The sequence below is a fragment of the Trachemys scripta genome, chromosome 7 (assembly GCF_013100865.1).
Source record: "Trachemys scripta elegans isolate TJP31775 chromosome 7, CAS_Tse_1.0, whole genome shotgun sequence".
In the NCBI taxonomy this organism is placed as follows: Eukaryota; Metazoa; Chordata; order Testudines; family Emydidae; genus Trachemys; species Trachemys scripta.
In genome coordinates this window covers 92,244,735-92,266,519 of record NC_048304.1, presented here as the reverse complement: position 1 = coordinate 92,266,519, position 21,785 = coordinate 92,244,735, and the positions used below count along the sequence as shown (strand labels likewise).

Below are 21,785 nucleotides of genomic sequence, written 5' to 3'. Positions count from 1 at the left end.
AACATGTTTTTTGGAGATGCCTTCACACATTCTTTACAACACACTAATGAAATATTGCTTCTGGGGGAAAACTCTGATGCAAATCATTATCAAAATGACACATTCATCACAGAAATAATATTCGCCTGCAAAACAAAGATGCATACTCTTGGATAGACGAAGAGTTCAGTTTCTTAAGCGAGGGGTGTTGGATCTGGACAAACATCTCAAGTGTCCCATATTGTCATTCACAGTCTCCCTGGGCAGCCAGGGTATTTACATATAACAGCCTCTGTGCTCTCTGTTCCATCTACTATCCACATCATAAAAGTCAGTAGCTGTACATGTACAGAACTCACATTTGTCAACTTAACAGCATGTTCACCAGCAGCAATAAAATTCAGCACTTTCTATTTCAATAAACACAGACTACTTTCAACAAAGCTAGAGGAGAATCTCCCTTGTCTGTAAGAATTATATCTCCCTAAACTAGCTGCTAGATGGCAAACAATCTAAAACGTTTGAATATTCCTGAGTAGAGTTGCTGGAGCATCATTCCTCCTGGAAATCCATCACCTGATTTTCAGAGATGCTGAGCATCTAATTTCAACTGGAGATGTGGGCACTCAGCATCTCTGAAAATCAGCAACAAAAATCTTATTCATCATAGGAAACAGCCTAAAAAAGAGAGAAATAGACTTCTGATCCCTTAATGATATTGTTGTCCCTTTTCAAAGCTGAGCAGCTAGTCAAGCTTTAGGCCCCAGGGATGTCCCAGTTAGAAGTAGAAATTGATGGAGTCTAGTATTTGCTTTGATGCAGTTCTTTTTTATTTACAATGTATGTACAAAGTCCTGTGTCTCTGAGCGCAGGGGGGATCAAATAGCAGGAAACAGCTTCTTTTGCTCACCACACCAAAAGCACTCTTAGCCGTTAGCCCAGACACCTCTTCCCAGGGTTCTTCCAGGACCAGCCACCATGTTTTCAGCTGCCTCGTCAAGCTGTGTTCCCCTTTCCATCTGTTCTTGACTGGTCTCTCTTACACTCAAACACACATACAGAAACAGAAACACACAAAAAATACTCATCCAAAATCTCCCAGGCAGGTTCACAAATCCCTTTTGTCTTCGGTGGGGCTTATGCTTATAGTTATGTTAACTGAAGGGTGAGTTCATAGCTATTAATCTCAATGAGGTTTTACCTCAGTCCAAAATATAATTGATTTTTCCTAATGTACACAGAGCACACCTATGTACCTCAGTAATGAGCAATTTAGAAATGCTGATTCTATTGGGAGTTAGGGGCCTAAATGCCTGTGTGGATCTAGGCCAAAGAGATTAGATTGAATATAATTATATATTCAATCAATGCAGCAAAAAGACACAAACACGCGCAAAACAAAGAGTGGCCTGGGAGTAGGCTCTGGGGAACAGACATATCCTGCAGAGGAGCTAGGTGGTAGAAAATCAGTACTTTTAAAAATACACTCAAGACCAGTGTAAGCAGTGAAGAGCTAGCATTGTTTCATCCCAATGATAGCTGGGTGTGAAAGCAGGAGCGCTTCTGCTATTTCTGAACAGCGGATAGATAGGGTACTGCTCAGCACTTCTACACACACACACACACACACACACACACACACACGGCACTGGACTCTCTTCTGCCTTCCATAGCAGGAGAGACGTTAAAGTGATTCTTCGAGAAATGTAGCTTTGTTTCCTGAGGTGATACTGTAGTTACTGAAAATCACCAGCAGGATAGAAAATATGACAACAACAAATGTAGTGAAAATACAGCCAATCATAGTAAATAATGGAGTCTGTAGAGGGTTAACTTTTTTATAAAAAGGAAAATAGGCCTCTTTCCATACACAGAGAAAACAAGCTTCATCAGAGAATCCATTATTAACCTAAAGCATGGCTACTTTGTGTGGTTTATGGATGCTTCTCCATTAGGTCAACGATTTCATTGTACATGCGCAGCGGTGCATCCAGCCCCCAGATGAAATCCAGATGTGCCCATTCAGGAATGTTTTTGTAATGAACAAGATTAATAATTTGCGGGCGTAAAACATTAGCATCCTTTAAGTCTGCAAGCAAGTCTTGTCCACCAGTCCATATTGCAGTTGGCACTGTCATATCTTTTATCTTGTATAAAGGAGGGGTGGCCTGGAAAACAGTGAATAGTGTAGAAATGAAAACCTGTGAAGTCACAGCAAATTTTACACACATCCATTCAGTAAACGATGAGAGAAGCTGCTCCTCAATCAAAACCAGGAAGAAAAATACCCCTTACTACCCCCACTCTTGGGCTCTCTTCCCAATTGTTTTATTTTTCCAAAGATGATGGCACTGTTACGCAAAAAAATCATAATCCTACCTGACCAAATTTCGCCATATTCTTGGTTTGACTGCGCCAGTTATAAGCTTGGAATTCCCCTGAATTAAGTATCTTATATGAAAAGCAAGAGAGAGAAAAAGTTACAATTGTAATATACAAATCAGTTGATCAGGGGATAAAAAGTAAGTCATGGAATCTTTCACCTCAAAGCCTTTGGTTGGATTCCACCTTACACTATGCTGACAGCAATTAAACTTAATCTCATTTCAAGGCTATGTGGAAGCCTACACTAAATTAGTTAGGGGTCTCAGAGACAAGTGGATAGGTGTCTCTGTCAGCGTCCAAGAAATTACCAATAGTCGGTAACCTTGTCAGCACAATGGGGTCCTGGTCCGCGAGTAGAGCTCCTAGGCACTTTGGTAATACAAATAATAAATAGTAATTAGGACTAACTGGGCTTGGGAGACCAAATTACAGCACCTTCATATTTGCCACCTGGTAGACAGACACTAGTATAGAATGAAATCATTTGCAGTGTTCCCCATTTCATTTTTTCCCCCTTGAGCCTCTATAAAAGATTAAAATATATGCTCTAGTTCAAAAGGAATTATTTGGGGAAATTCTATGGCCTATGTTATACAGGAGGTCAGACTAGATGACCACAATGGATCCTCTGGCTTTGGAAGGTCTGAATCTGTATTTATTTCTTTACAGGTCACACACATAAAAGGTAGGGCTGTCAAGCAATTAAAAAAATGAATCACTATTAATTGTGCTGTTAAACAATAATAGAATACCATTTATTTAAATATTTTTGGATGTTTTCTAAATTTTCAAATATATTATTTCAGTTACAATACAGAATACAAAGTGTACAGTGCTCACCTGATATTTACTTCTGATTACAAATATCTGCACTGTAAAAAACTAAAGAAATAGTATTTTTCAATTCACCTAATACAAGTACAGTAGTGCAATCTCGTTATCATGAAAGTTGAATTTACAAATGTAGATTTATGTACAAAATATAACTGAATTCAAAAATAAAACAATGTAAAACTTTAGAGCCTACAAGTCCATTCACTCCTACTTCTTGTTAACCAATTCTGTAGACAAACAAGTTTGTTTACATTTGCAGGAGATAATGCTGCCTGCTTCTTATTTACAATGTCACCTGAAAGTGAGAACAGGCATTCTTATGGCACTGTTGTAGCCAGCATTGCAAGATATTTACGTGCCAGATGCGCTAAAGATTCATATGTCCCTTCATGCTTCAACCACTGTTCCAGAGGACATGTGTCCGTGCTGACGACAGGTTCTGCTCAGTAACGATCCAAACCAGTGTGGACCAATTGCACTAGTTGTATGAGGTGAATTGAAAAATACTATTTCTTTTATCATTTTTACAGTACAAATATTTGTCATCAAAAATAATAATGTAAAGTGAGCACTGTACACTTCATATTCTGTGTTGTAATTGAAATAGATATATTTGAAAATGTAGAAAAACATCCAAAATATTTAATGAATTTCAATTGATATTCTATTAACAGTGCGATTGAAACTGCGATTAATCATGACTTTTTAGTCACAATTAATATTTTTGAGTTAATCACATGAGTTAACTGTGATTCATCGACAGCCCTAATAAAAAGTATAATCAGGACAAATTTCCCAAATGCTTACACATCCAAAATATGTATTTTGCCACCCCTTTGTAACTTTGCAGTCTGCTTTGGATTTAACTATCTTGAGTAATTTTGTATCTGCAAACTTTTCTACCTCACTGTTTACCTCTTTTTCCAAATCATTTATGAATATATTGAACAGCACTTATCCCAGTATAGATCCTTGGGGGACCCTGCTATTTACTTCTCTCCATTGTGAAAACTGACAATTTATTCTTACCATTTGTTTCTGTCTTTTAACCAGTTACTGATTCATGAAAGGACCTTCCTTCTTATCCCATGACTGCCTACTTTGCTTAAGACTTTTGGTGTGAGACTCTGTCAAAGGCTTTCTGAAAGTCCAAGTACACTATATCCACTGGATCACCCTTGTCCACTTGCTTGTTGACACACTGAAAGAATTCTAATAGATTGATGAGGCATGATTTCCCTTTACAAAAACCTTGTTGACTCTTCCCCTACAAATCATGTTCATCTATGTGTCTGATAATTCTGTTATATATTATAGTTTCAACCAATTTGCCTGGTACTGAATTTAGGTTCACTGGCCTGTAATTGCCAGGATTGCCTCTGGAGCCTTTTTAAAAAAATTGAACTATATTAGTTATCCTCCAGTCATCTGGTACAGAGGCTGATTTAAGCAATAGGTTACATACCACAGTTAGTAGTTGTGCAATTTCATATTTGAATTCCTTCCGAACTCTTGGGTGAATACCATCTGGTCCTGGTGATTATTAATTTATCAGTTTTTAATTTTATCACCTCACTCTGTGATAGTTCCTCAGATTTGTCACCTAAAAAAATGACTGGTGTGGGAAGCTCTCTGACATCCTCTGCAGTGAAGACTGATTGAAAGATTTTATTTAGCTTCTCTGCAATGGCCTTGTCTTCTTTGAGTACTCCTTTAGCAACTTAATCATTCAGTGGCCCCACTGATTGTTTGGCAGGGATTTCACTCTTGTGACTGTTCCCTTTAATTTCTGTTTAATTAGCCTCCTCATTTTTGTGTGGTTCCTCTTTTTGAAGTGCTGCTGTGGTGCGTTTCTTTGGTATTTTCCCTCCTGTTCAAGTGTTTGTGGTTGCAACAGCCGTATATGCATATTTGCAAGTGCACTGTACTTGGAGGTGTTTCCTTCTCTGTCCCCCATCCTGCAGTATTGGCAGAGTACTTATCTTAGTATAAGAATGTCTTATCTTATACTGACGACAAAAACAAAAATTCAGCAACCCTGTCATACAAGATTTCCTTTTCCTAGAATATGCTATCACACAAGAAAAGATAGTAAACCTACTGACTAGAAGAATTATTGTCTGTAGTTCTAATACTGCCTCTGAATTGATAGGTTGTATAGAAAAAAGGATGTAATAAGAGCTGTTATAAGGAGTAATTAATTAAAGTAAGGACCTGAGCCTTTTCGTTTGCTGTACTGTATATATATTAGTAAGACTACTTGCCGCATTACCCTTCCCTTTGATTTCCAAATGTGCTTGTCTTTCCTGGAGGTATTTCAATACCTGTTGTTAAATGTCAATAAAAAGTACTGGTTTTGTTGAGATTTCAGTTGTAAACCACAAATTAGGTGAGTTCCCAACCCATTACGTGTAACTTCACTTGAGAATATTAAATACACCCAATTGGTATGACGTACAGTGGCTAGCACCGACTTTGCAACCCAAAAGCTGAACAGTACCTGGCTCCAGTGGATTACATTTTGTACAGATGTTCCTGCTGGGGCTCGGGCTACGTATACGTTAACACGACTCTGAAAGAAAACATTCCGTGAGGGACCAGTTCCACCCCTTTTCTCACAGAGTAGTACCTTTTCACTAGCCTACTTCTGGTAATGGCAGTGGAACTACTCATGGAGTAAGGTACTCCATATGAGTAAAGGTGGCAGGATCAGCCCTTACCAAGTACTTCAAATGTGGCCACGCAAATGTGGAGCCCCAGTGCACTGTGAAAGCTCAATTATAAACAACAGTTCCATCGGCAGCAGCATAAGCTTTTTCACCATGGGCGTGAGAGAGAACTCCAGCATATTTTCCTAAACCCTTGTGAGTCTTGGGACATCTGTGGATTCTGGGGATTGAACTGCCTGCATTTCTGACAGGTGGAGCAAAGTTCTCCTCCAACACGGTCATATAGCCCTCTGAGAGCTTTCCTCTCTCTCAAACCATGCCTGTGGACTTTTCCAGGGAAGGACATGATTTGGCCCTGACTAAGGACCTCAAGATTCAAATCACAGAGTTTCAAGTTAAAAATGAATACAACTTGAATACAGGGGCTAGAAATCTCCCCACAGAACTATAGACAGCTGTGCTGTACATACCATATTTATGTTATTCACATTGTAGCCTCCCAGAATGAAGAAGACATTTCCACAAAGCTTAGCAAAAATGCTGCGGCCACAAAAGGAAACAATGAGCTTTCTCAGCCATTCACTTTGGTGAAATAATTCCCTTCTGCCAAGCAAGACCTGGAAAAACACAAAGGTATTGATCACTTACTGAATTGTTCTATGGATTTTTCTTTTTTCAACACCACCCCCTTTATACTCTATTTCCCCCTTTTTATTTCCTCCCCTTCCTTAATGATTACACCCCTATTTTTCCTCCTCCCACTAACCTGCTGGCTACATACTGCTTGAGGAGGGGGGGCATGTGGGAAAGAAGTCGTTTGTTTATCCATCAAACAGGCGTAGCACAGGCATTGCCCAATCAATGTGGTTGTGCTTCAGATTTTTTTGCTTGTTTAATGATAGACTCACTTTCAAGTTAACTCCAGTTCTGCTTTTGCTCCTGCACCTGCAAATACTTATGCACATGAGCAGTTTTGCACAAATAAGTAGCCCCATTGACATCAATGGGATTACTTACACTTGCGTAACACTTATGCATGTGATTTAGTGTCTGTAAGACTGGAGCCACAGCGATTCTTCTGGAGTTACTGTAAATATAGGTAAGTATGTTTTTTAAGTCATGAACTTAACTTTGTGGAATGCAATATTCTCCTTTTGTATTTCTGGACATAAGTAAGAGAAAAACGTAAGTAGGTCAATTAATTCTTCCAGTGTTGTGGGCAGAGCTGAACATCTTTAACCACAGACATGAACAGACCCATAAATTTCTAGTTAAATATATGGTTTTCAGTTCGTCCATTCTAAAAGTCAAATAAATATTTAGACAATCAAATATTTTAAGTAGAAGTATCACATACCCTGAGAAACTTTTCAGGAAGATACAGGAGTTTTACTGCAGGGCTTCTGGCATATTTAACTGTAGTTACAGGGGCTAAGGCAAAATACAGTTTGATTCTTTTAGCCAGCTGGGGCATTGTTGAAAATGTAATGAAAGCTGAGAAAATTCAAGAGAGAAATTAACTAGAGCAACTTTCATAAACTAAAATATCAGTATTTACCATACTCCATCCTTCAGTTTCAAACTTGCAGGCAATCCTATAGCTAGTCAAATAGTGATTTATTACTGAAGTAAGTGTTCATCCTAGATTTCATTTGAAACTCCCTGTCCTACAAGCTTGCAAATTATTATATTACATTCTCCTCCTACACTGATACTCCATCCCACGTATATATGCTATTTAGTTCTGAAGAGACATGCATTGCTCTCCCAAACAACTGCCTCATCATATTGCCTTTGTTTTTATCCTCCACTCCACCCAACCCCTCTGTCTGCGGCCATCTCCACATTTTGCTTGTCTTAACTTAAGCCCTGATCCCCCAGTTAGATCCAAAACCCCTTAACCCATGAACCCAATGCAACTATTGGGCCATATTAAACTCCAATGTAAGTCCAAATCATTGGAGTTACAGCAGGAATACATTTGGCCCATTCTGTTTTGTTATATTTCATATAAATAAAAATTGGCTTCATTAAAGTTTCCTACATTTTACAACTGTCAGTTTAGGAAGTGTTTTTACATCTGAATTTTAAGACACTCATAAAAGGTGATAGAGAGATCCAAACACAGTTTTCACTACTGTATAGCGGTGCAGACATGATTCCATAACTAGGGCCCTACCAAATTCATGGTCCATTTTGGTCAATTTCACGGTCATAGGATTTTAAAAATAATAAATTTCATGATATCAGCTGAAATTTCACAGTGTAGTAATTGTAGGGGTCCTGACCCAAAAAGGAGCAGAAGTAAGGGTGGCAATACCATGACCCCCCTAAAATAACTTTGTGACCCCCTTTGTGACCCCCTGCAACTCCCTTTTGGGTCAGGACCCCCAATGTGAGAAATGCTGGTCTCCCCTGTGAAATCTGTATAGTAGAGGGTAAAAGCGCACAAAAGACCAGATTTCATGGGGGGAGATGAGATTTCCTGAGATAGGGCCCTATCCATAACACATCAGTCTGCATTCCTTGTAACATTGCATACCTATAGTGGCACCCTGTGAATAGCCAACATAGTACAACCGCTCTTGTCCAGTTTTCCGCATAATAAAGTTTAGCACTGCTGGAAGGTCAAACTTAGCCATCTCATCAAAACTGCCAAGAGAAAGGATGAAAAACATGCATGCATAAATTAAATCCCAGATGAGTTAGCATTGGATAAGGGAAATCTAGGTTTGTCAGATAAGAAAAAACAAACTGTTCTGTGAATAATTCTACTATTTTGAGTCCTAGGTCTTTGTGGCACCTGGTGTCAAAGAGACTGTTCACTAATTTCCGAGGTGCTTTCTGCTCATACCTTAGGGATTGATTCAGACCCCATTGAAGTCAATGGACAGACTCCTTTTAATTAGCGTGGGTTTAGGATCAAACCATGAATGCCTAATCTTCCTATGTAGAAGGAACAATTAATTACACAGTAATGGAACCACTTTCATGGAGACACAGGATCACATAATGTACCGATACAGTCTAGTCTTCAAACATTCATTAAAATAAAAGTGCACTGGAAGCCCTAGTGATTGAAGTTATCTGTTTGCCTTCAGGGAAGGTACAGTGTGAACACAAGCACTGCAATCTTCCCTGAGTCACCCTGTTGTTGAAACTCAGCAGTGTCTAATAAGCCAATGAGGACTCCAATTAGTGCCAGTTATGGTAATATTTTTACAGTGTGGACAGACCACAGTCAGCTCATTATCCAGCACCAGCTTCTAAGCCATCAGATGTCAACAATTTTCACTCATTGTCAACCTGCATTGAGTTTAAACCAATGATCCAGATGCACTCTGACACCAGAGTGATGGGTGCTTTATAAAAATCTAGATAGATGAGCAGATAGATAAAAATGAAAGATTTCAATATCCCATTAACAATAACCCAAGTCCCTCCGAATGCTATTTCCAACAGTGCTCAATAATTCAGTCTACCTGAAAGACCAGAACTCATCTTGCTCAACAGAAAGATTGAGGTGTCTTCTAGACCAGGTGTTCCCTCTGCTGTTTCCCATCCAAACGTCATAGCCAGCATCTGCTAGTATGAAGCCCAGGCTATTGTTGGCCAGGTTTGTGACCCAGTTGCTAGCATCTCCTAGTAATCCATGTTGGAGAAACACAGCAGGCTTTACGACTGAAAGAAAAAAACCACTTTACTGAGCTGCTGGATTAATATGGTAATACAATGATACTCCTGTCCAGTACTCAAAACTGTGATTCCCAGTCCTGTGCTGGATTAAAGGCAGACTCCTATGGATTTTTTTTAATGTGTGTATCCCTTTTTCAATTTGTTATGCGATAGAATGAATGCCTGGCCTTTTAAAAAGTTGATTTCCTGTTTATCTTAGGAATACCAGAATGTAAAATCTAGTCTCGCTGGTTTTACTGAAGAAGTTCTGGCGGAACTGAGAGATGAGCTTCTAAATACCTTAATTTAAGTAGGAAAGGCATGGAATATTGAATAAAGGCTTTCTTTATTCAAAATGTTAATTCATCACTGAGATTAAACAGGTGTGAACAAAAGCAACCACAACACAAACCATGAGATCCAAGGAAGAAACTGGGCTTTCCTGAAAGTGAGTGTTTGGGGTAGATTGCAGACTTCAAGCTTTTTTTTTTTTTTTTTTTTTTAAACTTCTACTTATCAAATGCTACATCCCTCATGATCAGTGTACAAGCTTTGGTTCATTCAAGGCCAGATTTTCAAAACCAGACCATTAGAACATGGGTGCTGGAACTACGGGTGCAAGAGCACCCCCTGCTTGAAGTGGTTTCCATCATATACAGGGTTTAGAGTTTTGTTCAATGGCTTTCAACACCCCTTTATACAAATGGTTCCAATGCCACTGATTTAGCATCAAATTCTGCTCACCTTACTCACAAAAACATTTCCATCAACTTCAGTGTGACTACTCACATAAGGCAAGCAGGACTTGAGTCCAAACATATGCAGATTGGCAAAACAACCTGTTTTTCAAAATGTGTCCTGTTAAGTCTTTGTTGCTTTACAGAAATAAATCATACCTGTATTCCCCTGATTTTCTATTCCATAAGGGATTCTGTTAATGCTAAGGATATAGCCATCTTCTGTCACCACTTCATACTCCTCACTGGGGTATCCTCTATAGGTAATGAGCTCGCTCTGCAAGAGAAAACACAAATGCTTTTGCTTCAGATGGCTTATGGGTGTCCATTTTCTACACAGCATGTATATGGAAGGATCTCTGTGATGAGAAAACATTGTGGACTAGATCCAGCTGAGGATCGGTCCCTTAGTTATTAAGTATCCAGAATAAAAAGAAAATATATTTTAATGACACATCCCTCAAAACTACCCCTCTTTTCTTTCATACTGCACAATACATTCTGGAACGTTTTAGCAGGAATGTTGTAAGCAAGACATGAAAAGTAATTCGTTCACTCTACTAAGCACTGATAAGGTCTCAGTTGGAGTACTGTGTCCAGTTCTGGGTATCACACTTTGGGAAAGAGGTGGACAAATTAGAGAAAGTCCAGAAGAGAGCAACCAAAATTATTAAAAGTCTAGAAAACATGACCTACATGGAAAGATAGACAAAAATGTGTTTGTTTAGTCTAGAGGAGAAAAGACTGAGTCTTAAAGTACGTAAAAAGTTGTTATAAAAAGGAGGGTGATACATTGTTCTTCTTATCCACTGTGGACGGGACAAGAAGCAGTGGGATAAAATTGCAGCCTGGGAGATTTAGGTTAGACATTAGGAAAAACTTCCTAACTGTAAGAGTAGTTAAGCACTGGAACAAATTACTGTACCTAGGGAGGTTGTGGAAACTCCATCCATTATTGGAGGTTTTTAAGAACTGGTTAGACAAACACCTGTGAGGAATGACCTAGATAATACTAAGTCCTGCCTCCATGCAGGGGACTGGACTAGATGATTTATTGAGGTCCCTTACAGCCCTACACTTCTACGATTCTATGTTTTAAACCTCAGCTCTAGAATTCTGTCACCTAGTCAAACGAAGACAGAAATCTCGAAAAGACTTAAAATATGGAGATTAAAAGAGAAGGATTAATCATTGAGAAACCTATTAGTAGCTAGACATTTTAGTAAGAGTCTATTTTGAAGGATGCCAAGTTAGCTTGTGTAATTCACATATTGTACAAATGTATATTGAAGGAGATGAATGGTGTTACATGTATATGTATGAAGTTTATGAAGGAGAAGTGACAGTCTGTCTGAGTTAAGGTTGGACCCAGAGTTACATTTTAAAGCTACTCCAACTGCAACAATAACATTGATCACATTCTCAAAAGATTCCCTGAAAGTTAACCTTTTAGAAGATCAGAGAACTTTTCCAGGAAATTGAAAAGAAATTGAGTAAGTTATTTTTGTGATTAAAACCCCTTAAAGTCGGCTCCTTTTTGATATGTTTGCCAGTTACATAACCCTCCTTTGTCTCCAGTGAAATCAACTAACACTACAAAATTTGAAACATAGGTAGATATTGACATTCACTCATGCAAGGAGCACTTTTCAAGGGCAGGAACAGTAAAATGATTATGAGTTTAAGATGTAAAATGCTGACATTTTTAGAGTGCAAAATGTGGTGGGATGGAGAAGACTTAGGTCTATGGGCTCTGTGTGGTGGCTTGGTGAGATGATGAATCATTGGTTCCTATGCAGCAGCTAGGGCGTGCCAGAGAAGACAGAGCATGTGAAATATGTTGGAAATGTAAGCAGGGGGTAGAAGGGAATAGGGGAAAAGGAGTGATCTCAGGTAGTGTTAAAGTCAGTTTTTGAACTTTTCTGATACTGAATTTCCAGCTTTTTAGAATGGAAATATTATGAAACCACCTTAACTTTCAGTTAAAAACTGCCTCTGAACTAAGCAAGCCTCACAACAGCCCCATAATATAATGTTATCTCCATTTTATAGCGGGCTACGTGATGGCTCCGAAAGGTTAAGTGACTAAATATACCCCTGTATTCACATCCTACAAATTGTTGTAATAATCTTTGTACAAAGTATGCCTTGTAAGGTATCATTTGAAAACTCAATTTGCTGGTCATTGTTGTCCTGGTAAAATGTGATGGCAACATTGTATGTGAAGTTATAAGATTTGCCTATATGATGTTATTAACACATAGAATCATAGAACTGGAAGGGACCTTGAGAGGTCATCTAGTCCAGTCTCCTGCTCTAGTGGCAGGACTAATTATCTTGACCATTCATGACAGGTGTTTGCCTAACCTGCTCTTAAAAATCTCCAATGATGGAGATTCCACAACCTCCCTAGGCAATTTATCCAGTGCTTAACCATCCTCACAGTTAGGAACTTTTTCCTAATGTCCAAGCTAAATCCCCCTTGTTGCAATTTAAGCCTTGCTTCTTGTCCTATCCTCAGAGGTTAAGAAAAACAAATTTTCTTCCTCCTCCTTGTAACAATCTTTTACATACTTGAAAACTGTTATCATGTCCCCTCTCAGTCTTCTCTTTTCCAGACTAAACAATCCCAATTTTTTCAATCTTCCCTTATAGGTCATGTTTTCTAGACCTTTAATAATTTTTGTTACTCTTCTCTGAACTCTCTCCAATTTGTCCACATCATTCCTGAAATGTGGCGCCCAGAACTGTGCACAATACTCCAGTTGAGGCCTAATCAGAGCGGAGTAGAGTCGAAGAATTACTTCTTGTGTCTTGCTTATAACACTCCTGCTAATACATCCCAGAATGATATTCACTTTTTTTGCAACAGTGTTAAACTGTTTAATCATATTTAGCTTGTGGTCCACTATGGCCCCCAGATCCCTTTCTGCAGTACTCCTTCCTAGTCCCAGTCATTTCCCATTTTGTATATGTGCAACTCGTTCTTCCTTCCTAAATGGAGTACTTTGCATTTGTCCTTATTGAATTTCATCCTATTTACTTCAGACCATTTCTCCAGTTTGTCCAGATCATTTTGAATTTTAATCCTACCCTCTAAAGCACTTGGAACCCCTCCCACGTTGGTATCATCTACAAACTTTATAAGTGTATTCTCTATGCCATTATCTAAATCATTGATTAAGATATTGAACAGAACCGGACCCAGAACTGATTCCTGCGGGACCCCATTCATTATGCCCTTCCAGCATTTTCCAAAACCCACAGCTCTGCCCAAACTGAGGTTGGCAAACAGGTCTGTCCTAAACAAAGGAATGTGTGCTCTGCTTAATTTGCATGTAAGCAGTAAACAGAGGCATCAAGCAGGAAGTGAAAGAAAGGAAGCTGAATCAGGTGAGAAAAAGGCAGCAGGGTACATCCTTCCACATAGACTTTTTGTCTCTTGGTGCCCATCTGAAAATGTTGAATCTGAACCAGAGAAGGGGTCTGGACCTACAGGGTTTGGTCAGAAAGACTGCTGAAAATACATGGTGAGAAACTGCTTGAATCTGATATAGTTTGTTAAGTTAGGTATTAGTAAATGTTTTATCTTTATTTTTCCTGTAATCATGTCTGACTTATGCTTCATTACTTGTGCTCACTTAAAACCTCCCTCTTCGTAGTTAGTACACTTGTTTTATTGATTGATCTAATCCAGTGTGTCTAAATTGAAGTGTCTGGTAAACTCCATTTGGGATGCACATATTATTTATTTTAAAGAAATAACGGACCTAATATAACTTGTGTTGTCCAGAAGAGGGCTGGGCTGTATGGGACATACATTTCTGGGAGAAAATCTAAGACTGGGGGTGTGTTGGGGTCACCCGGCAGTATAACCGAGGCTGGTGAGAGCCAGCGTGTAATCCAAGTGTGGCTGGCAGAGTCAGTCACACACAAACACTCAGGGTGTGGCTTGCATGCTGGAAGGCGGTTTGTGAGCTGCCCAGGTGGGAGCTACTTCAGCAAGACATTGTATGGCACCCAAGGTTTCATGGCAAGGGTGACACAGCTGTTCATGAGCCGGGATTGGACCCTGGTATGTCACAGTGACTTGTCCAGGGTCACACAGGAAGTGAGCAGAGCCAGCTCATTGCTCTGAAACCACCACTGTCCCAGAGCTTTAAGGTTCCACATTTGCTGCTGGAAAGCAGGGTCGTTTTACAGATACTCAGCATTCTTTAGTGGCCTTTACACTGCAGGGCAGTAGGATCAAGATTTTTTTAAAGAAACTAGTGATTTAAAGGGGCTTGATTTTCAGGGAGTGGGCGCTCAGCACTTTTTGAATATCAGCCCCTTTACTATGTCTGATGCTGAGTGCCCCCCCAAAATGGAGACATCCAAAAATCACAAATTACTTCCAAAAATATCGGCAGAGGAAGTCTGTAGTTCCAGAACCTTCATTGCTTGCCTTTTTCAGCTGGAAAGCTGGTGCAACAATCCAGTATTCAAAGGGGAAATTTTACTATGCCACTTTAGTAAAGAAAAATACAACTTGTTGTAGTTTCTACCCCTCAGAAGCTGGACTCCGATACATGTAGATAGGAAGGAACATCTGGCAAAACAGAATGACAGTAAGTGTTTGAGAAGAGGTGAAATGTTCGCTAAGTGCATTTCACCTGCACCTGTTAACGCAGACAATTGTAAACAATTCTGTGCTTTCAGCAATGCATTCCATTCATTTTACATTAAGTCCAATAAATAACTTACAATGTTCATATGTGCTTCAGGATCCACATGATTTCTCTTCATTCTTATGAGTTTCTCTGAAGATACAGTTCCTTGGAACAAATATGCCACTGTAATGAATAGCCACATCTTGGTTCTGTGTAAAACAGTACATTCATCTGTTAACAACATTGCTCTCTCTGCACGTACAATACAATGCAGACATGGCACTATGAGAGGTGAATTGCTGAAAGATGAAGTTGTGCCTGGTACCGCAGTGAGCCACCTGGCACAACCCCTGATTGCTTATGCAGTGCAAGCAGCAAAAACTGGAAGCAAAAAAGCAAAGGGAGCTTGGCAGCAGCCTGGATTCTCTGTTAAGTTCATCCAATACTGGATGAAACCATCAGTAAACACCAGGAGGGGAGCAGTACTTGGAGAAAGGGCCCTCCAAGTATAAGTGTAAGTATTCTCACACTTCTTATCAAACTGTCTGTACTGAGCTATCTTGAATATCACTTCAAAAGTTTTTTTTCTCTTACTTAATTGGCCTCTCGGAGTTAGTAAGACAACTCCCACCTGTTCATGCTCTCTGTATGTGTGTATATATATCTCCTCAATATATGTTTCACTCTATATGCATCTGAAGAAGTGGGCTGTAGCCCACGAAAGCTTATGCTCTAATAAATTTGTTAGTCTCTAAGGTGCCACAAGTACTCCTGTTCTTTTTGCGGATACAGACTAACACGGCTGCTACTCTGAAACCTGTCATAGTTTTGCATGTTCGTTGTAGGTTACTTATGTCAAATTAGCAGCTGCCTCTGCTTGGTTATGCTAAGGGAAGGGGTGACGGGGTCCATTTCTTTGTAATGCACCCACCCAAGAGTCAGGCACATTACTAACTCAGGACTCCCTTGCCCTCCTGTCTTGCAGAAGCTGAGCAAGTGTGTGATACTTTTTTTTCCAAAAGCAGGAGTAAGGAGAATTGTATGGCATGCTGTCCCTTGGCCCCTCAGGTTACTGGGGCATTCTGCCTGCCTCTGCCTCACCGAGGTAGAATGCCTCAAAGCATCTCTGCTCAGAAGCTGCATCTTTATATGCTCACACACACACACACACACACACACACACACACTCATGGGGACTGGCTTCAGAGAGGAACAAGGCAACAATTTAGTTCGCAGACTCGAAAAGGTTTTGACAGATCTGTGGAAATAACAAGGATACAGTTGCAGTAATATTTTAAGTAGTAGTAAACTTCCATAACAAAGGCACTAGACATTTGGTGGCAGGGGACTAATTTCAGGATCAACATAAGCAATGTCATTGTCACCTGTATAAACAATACTGATTCTCGGCATATCTGAATTAACTGAGTCCCTGGACCCAGCTTCATATAATATTTTTGTGTTTTTATCTTTTGTGTTCCACCCGGCTGCCTGGGAATGGGTGTTAGGCGCTGTCTAATTAAACAGACAAAGAAGAGGCGAGCCAGAAACCAAAACTGTTCAGAGAAAGGGTTGGTTTCCACAAACCTCCCCATCTGAAAAAAATTAGAAGAAAAAGTTTTGGTTTTTGGTTCAACTTTTCTTTGGTTCTGAAATGTTAGTTCATTTATACTTAAATAAAGGTTAAAAAAATGTTAAAAGGTCAAAATGCCTAAAGTGACCCAAACCCATTTTTTTCTAGGTCATCGGTTCTCAAAAATGTTCAAAATTTTTTGTCCCAATTCAAGATGGAAACAATTTTCAATATCGCAAAAATTCTTGCAGAATGGGAAACCCATTTCCCATGTAGCTCTAATAATGATCGTCCATTCAGTCTCTGATTCCTTACACGTAACTCTTTTTCCTCTTTGATACCCAGCCTAAAAGATTAAGGGGACCAGGAATAGGTAGCTAGAAGATTAAATTAATGATGAGGTTTTAGTTCTCTCATTACCTGATCCTATTGCTTAATCTCTTAGGATGGATATCAAAGAATTACACATAAGGAGTCAGCAAAAGCTCTGATTGGGTAATCAGTATGCTATGCAATAGGGACAACTATCAACAGAAGCAAGAATTGCACAGCTGCTGTGTAGTAAGCACTTCTGAAAATCAGGTGACTTATGTAGCAACCAACTAAAGACTTCAGATCCTAAATGTAGGCACCCATTTTTTTAAATCTTGGCCAGAATTTGTAGTTTATACAAGCTACCTAAATGTCAAAGTTCCTCTACTTAACGGGGTATGGAGGTGGGCCTTGACAAATTCAGTTGAGTGCAGCTGCACCATGGGAATAAGAATGTACGTGGATGAGGACAGGACAAAGGTGAGAGGGTATTTATGAAATGTGTCTTTGGTTTGTGAATATCTCTGAATCGTTTTGTAGATTTCAGAGAACCAGTAATGTACATCTAAGCTCAGCAGATTTCATTGGCAAACACACTGCAGTTGCTGCTCCTCAGGCCAATAAGCATCTGTGGTAGTCTTTTCAGAAAAGTTGACATAAATAAAGGGTTTATTTTTCCTCTTAGAACAAAAGTTACACATATAGATACACAAAGATATACACACTGTATATACAAGGTCCCTTTTTAAACAATATTAGCTGTTTAGAAAAGTTCACTTATTTTATAATGAAAAGGATAAATGCATTTTAAAGTACTTTCAGATCAACTCATCCTCCCTACTCATTCTCTCACCTCTCTTCCACTACTGAAAAGATTTACAGACCAAAACAGAATGAGTTGTACAGTCACCCTTTATCAGAAGGCACCTTTCAGCAAGCAGCAATTCTTTTGTCCATGTAATTTTAAACAACAAGAACAAGCCTTGGAAAGGTTACTTCCCAACAGCACATGCTAAACCATTATTTAGTTTTGTCTCTTGCAACCTCAAGAAAACCATCACACAATTCTGGGTCAGAGTGAAGTGAAAGTATTACCAACCTTGTGCTCGAGTTCGCTTGTTCCACTCAAAGATTCCGATGCAGGAGTGATGGCAGCTCTGATGGCCCCAGTGTTTAACAGCAGCACTAGGTAAAGGAGATAAACAATGTGACAGAAATAGCCCAATTTTTTCCCAATAATAATGGCAATGAGCACTGATTTCTCTCCACTTCCTTCTTCCTTTTACCTGGCAAGTTAGCAGCACTTCAAGTTATTCGTAGTAAAGGGAGTGCACTGCTCTAGTGCTGCTTATAGGAGCTGACTGCTTTGACTCTCACAGAATGCCGTAGTTTTAAAGGGAATACCGAGCCCCTTGAAGTGGAACAGCCTCGTCAGGAATTTCAAATACAAACACATTCACAGAGGTGTCATGCCAATAAAACCCGGAAGAATTCCCCTTTTTACTGCTAGCCTGCCAGGCCAGTTATATTCTTATTCTATGGAGGGGATGGAAGGTAACCTCATTCTTTGATGCCGTGATAAATATGAATTTTACAGCACAAAAATGTTTTTATCCTCTTTTATGCACATGCTACCATTCCATATTGCTAAAGTGATGCAGAAGCAGCTAAGGGGATTTCCCTATTCTGATGACACATACATACTCTCAGTGTGAATTCCATGCATACAATAATGAATATACAACCCCCTTCGGTGTGCAATTATAACTATCAAGGTATTATGTAATATAACAGTCAGTGTGGAAGCAAGCCCTAAAAAGCATTACTTGCTTAAATGACTTGTGGTGAACTGTCCATCACATTCTCAAAAAGAACAGGAGTACTTGTGGCACCACATGCTCAGTGTCCTCAACTGCAGTGGGAGCTGTTGGGCCCAGCCTCTGGCAGACGTGGACCCAAGTATAGATTTATGACATAGTGGCATAACATTGGGCATACCGTTCAGTGACATACCATTCAGGTAACGTGCACTGTTCTTTATGTCCCAGATTAGAAATTGTAAAAAGCTAAAGCAAACTATCACAGCTGTTAGAAAATGGTGTTTGTATTCAAGCTTAACCTGAAATAAATACTAAACAGCTTCAAAATTCAAAAGGATTTTCCCCAGCATAGTTGGGGCTGAACTGGTTCCAAAGCTGTTTATTTGCTTCCCAGAGCAAATATAGATTGGAAGCTTTTTGGAAGAACCATCCCTTTGGTTTGGGTTTGTACAGCACCTAGCACAGTGGGACTCTGATCCATGATGGGGGCTCCGAGGAACACCCAGACTACAAATTATAAATAGTTATAAGAAATGTGGTCAAAGCTAATTTCTTTATAATGTGAGTATAGCAACAGCTACTGTTCTTTATACTATGTCCACTTCAATTTGGTATTTTTAAATCTTGAAATGAATCATTCCTCATTAGAGAGTTTGGTTTTATGGCATTTAAGTTTCTTATCAGACACTGTTCTCCTGGACAAGACTAAAAATAAGTCAACTGACTCAAAGCTTTGTATGTATGTTTGGCTGAATCTCTTTCAAGGTTTTGAATAATTCTATTTATTTTTATTATTAGTTCATGCAACTCCCCCCGGCAGGTCTGATTAGGACCAGATGTATTTTAAATACTATAAGAAAGATTGGTTCTGGTTAGGACCAGATGTATTTGAAATACCATAAGAAAGATTGTTCTTCTGGTATTTCCATCCCAGGCAGAAATTAGAAGGAAAGTTTTAGGAGAGAGTCTGATCCCATAAGATTTGCTGTCACAGAGCCCTGAACTCAGGTCCTGGCTGGAAAGTAAAAGAGGAAATAATTAACAAATATCTCGTGTTAAAATGTACTTATAAATGTTATGTCTATCCCTTGATTTTGGCTGGGATTTTAAGCCTTTTTTTGGTATTTGTTCATAAAGAATTTCAGCTTGCCTCTAAGAAAACCATATTTCCTCCTTTCAGCATGAGCTCCAAGTCCCCTTATCTTTGAAGAACAACATGAATTTCCAGAATGGACTGTTCAAATATGTGCTTATCTTTGAATGCCTCACATCATTCAAATTCATTAAGGTGTGGTGTTAACTGGTTCTGAAGAAAGCCTGATTCATTCTTCTGGGGAAAGATCTTATGGAAAAAATATGGAATTCACAACAAAATGACATGATTGGTAGAATCAAACAACTCCATAAATGTCAACGTATTGGCATACTGACTATTGCAGGGCATAGTCCCTTGAGCTCAATGGGACTACAAATGTAGTAAATGATTGGTTTAGTAGTAACTAATTTGTGGTGCCCTAACTACCCAAACCATAATCCTAGCCCTGGGGAGTCCTACCCTTCAGAGCCCTAAACCTACTTTTGGGGAGCCCTCCCCTACAGCACCTTAACTGCTGGCTGGGAAGTCCTACCTTGCACAACCCTAATCCTAACCCAAATTGCTCTCCCCGTCCCACTCCCAACGGTAGCTTGGGAACCCTACCCCCCACAATCCTAGCTCATGGAGCCCATACCACCCGAGCTGTAGCCCCATGGAGCCCTAGCCTCCATTACTCTAAACCTGTAAAGCCCAATCACTATCCTAATCCTAACCCCAGGGAGTCCTCTGAGCCCCAACCTGAAATCCTAACTCCAGGTGAACTTCTGTAGAAACTTTTTAGCTAAAAACAAAACACAGGCTCTGCAGGAGGCAGGATCAAAGATAAGATCAACCTCTAATGGAAACTGTAAACTAGGTCGTAGTCGGAGCTGCTATTCTGGCCAATGCCAATCAGGAATAGCTTCTTATTGTTAAAGGTTCTACACAACTACCCATGTGTAACTTTACAGCTAATAGCCTCAAATAAATACATTGATAGCTAATGCCAAAATCCACCCTTACGTTTTTAAAGACGTGATACTGTAATTATAACAAGATTTTTTTTTAAGTAAGCTGAACAAGTTAACCATGAAGAAGCACAGCAAGGCATCACCCTGCAGTTTGACAGCTATTTCTTCATCAGGTGAAGGATTGTACTCTAAACATGCAGAGATGCTTTGAGTCCCCACATGAAATCCAGATGGTTCCAATCAGGATTATGCTTGTGCTAAATGCGATTTCTTATTTTAGGATGCAACATGGCAACATCCTTTGGGACAGCAAGCCAGTTATGTCCACCACTCCAAATCACAATTGGCACCTTCATAATAGTGTCATTGTACACTGGAGGAGTGCTCTGCAAAAAGGGCGACCTGCACGAAAGAAACCGTGTCTAGAAAGCAAACCAGAAATAATTCTTTAAGTAAATCTTCAAATTGTAGAAGGAATATCTTGAGCAAATAAATGTTGGATGAATTAGTCCTCGAAAGAAGACATCTTACAAATATGGGGTTTTTTGTTACTTCTGTGAATAATCAGAATTGACATGTTTAAATTACTACTTTGACAAGCAAGATATCAAACAAGATAGACTAGTGGTTTGATCCATTTCTGATGCGGTAAAGAACTATTTTAATGAATGGCCTGAGAAATCACACAAACCTTATTTTAAAAAAAACGCCTTTCACTATCCTTATTAGCTACAGTAGAAACATGCTGCATAATACCTATCATTCTATACTTCTACATTTGTACGAGACAGAAGATGACTTGTAAGCCTGTTGAGACAGGTCTTCACATAAGTTTTAGTTTGGGTTCACACCTCATTCTTTGCCTCTCTTTTGGCCCGTTTCATGATGGAGCACTGGACTGGAATTCAGGACACTTGGTTTCTAGCCCCACTCTGCCATTGGCAGAAGCAGTCACTTGCCTTCCTGTGAATAAATGCTTCTAGTGCTGTCTGTCAGGCACTTCACTTCAGCTCTGAATTCATTAAGAGAACACTTTGCCAGTAAAGTAAGGGTATGTCTATAGGTACAGTGCTGCAGTGGCTGCTGCAGCGGGTCTAGCGAAG

General features: G+C 39.5%; 1 protein-coding gene across 2 annotated transcripts; it reads right to left on the bottom strand.

The window, feature by feature from the left end:
• Positions 1-830: 830 nt before the first annotated feature.
• LOC117880228 (lipase member M-like) lies at positions 831-18,212 on the bottom strand. Of its 2 annotated transcripts, XM_034776194.1 has the most exons (11): positions 18,103-18,212; positions 17,916-18,001; positions 15,026-15,140; positions 10,439-10,556; positions 9,350-9,548; positions 8,410-8,519; positions 7,225-7,361; positions 6,338-6,484; positions 5,699-5,770; positions 2,359-2,430; positions 831-2,147 (listed from the first exon to the last, which is right to left on the bottom strand). In XM_034776194.1, exons 3-11 carry the CDS (start codon positions 15,131-15,133, stop codon positions 1,914-1,916), a joined length of 1,197 nt encoding a protein of 398 aa, XP_034632085.1. In that variant the 5' UTR covers positions 15,134-15,140; positions 17,916-18,001; positions 18,103-18,212; the 3' UTR covers positions 831-1,913. The 2 variants fall into 2 exon arrangements, with proteins under 2 accessions (XP_034632085.1, XP_034632084.1); XM_034776193.1 differs by lacking the exons at positions 17,916-18,001; positions 18,103-18,212 and having other exon boundaries at positions 15,026-15,314.
• Between the last annotated feature and the right edge of the window lie 3,573 nt (positions 18,213-21,785).

Bases quoted from the DNA above. Each gene is read 5' to 3' on its own strand.
- LOC117880228 (XM_034776193.1), bottom strand. From the start codon at position 15,175: ATGTTGTTAACAGATGAATGTACTGTTTTACACAGAACCAAGATGTGG. The intron at 8,520-9,349 runs GTAGACTGAATT...TTCTCTTGGCAG, and splicing joins GATGAGTTCTGGTCTTTCAG to TTTTGATGAGATGGCTAAGT. The intron at 5,771-6,337 runs GTATGTACAGCA...GTTTTCTTTCAG, and splicing joins ATGTGAATAACATAAATATG to AGTCGTGTTAACGTATACGT.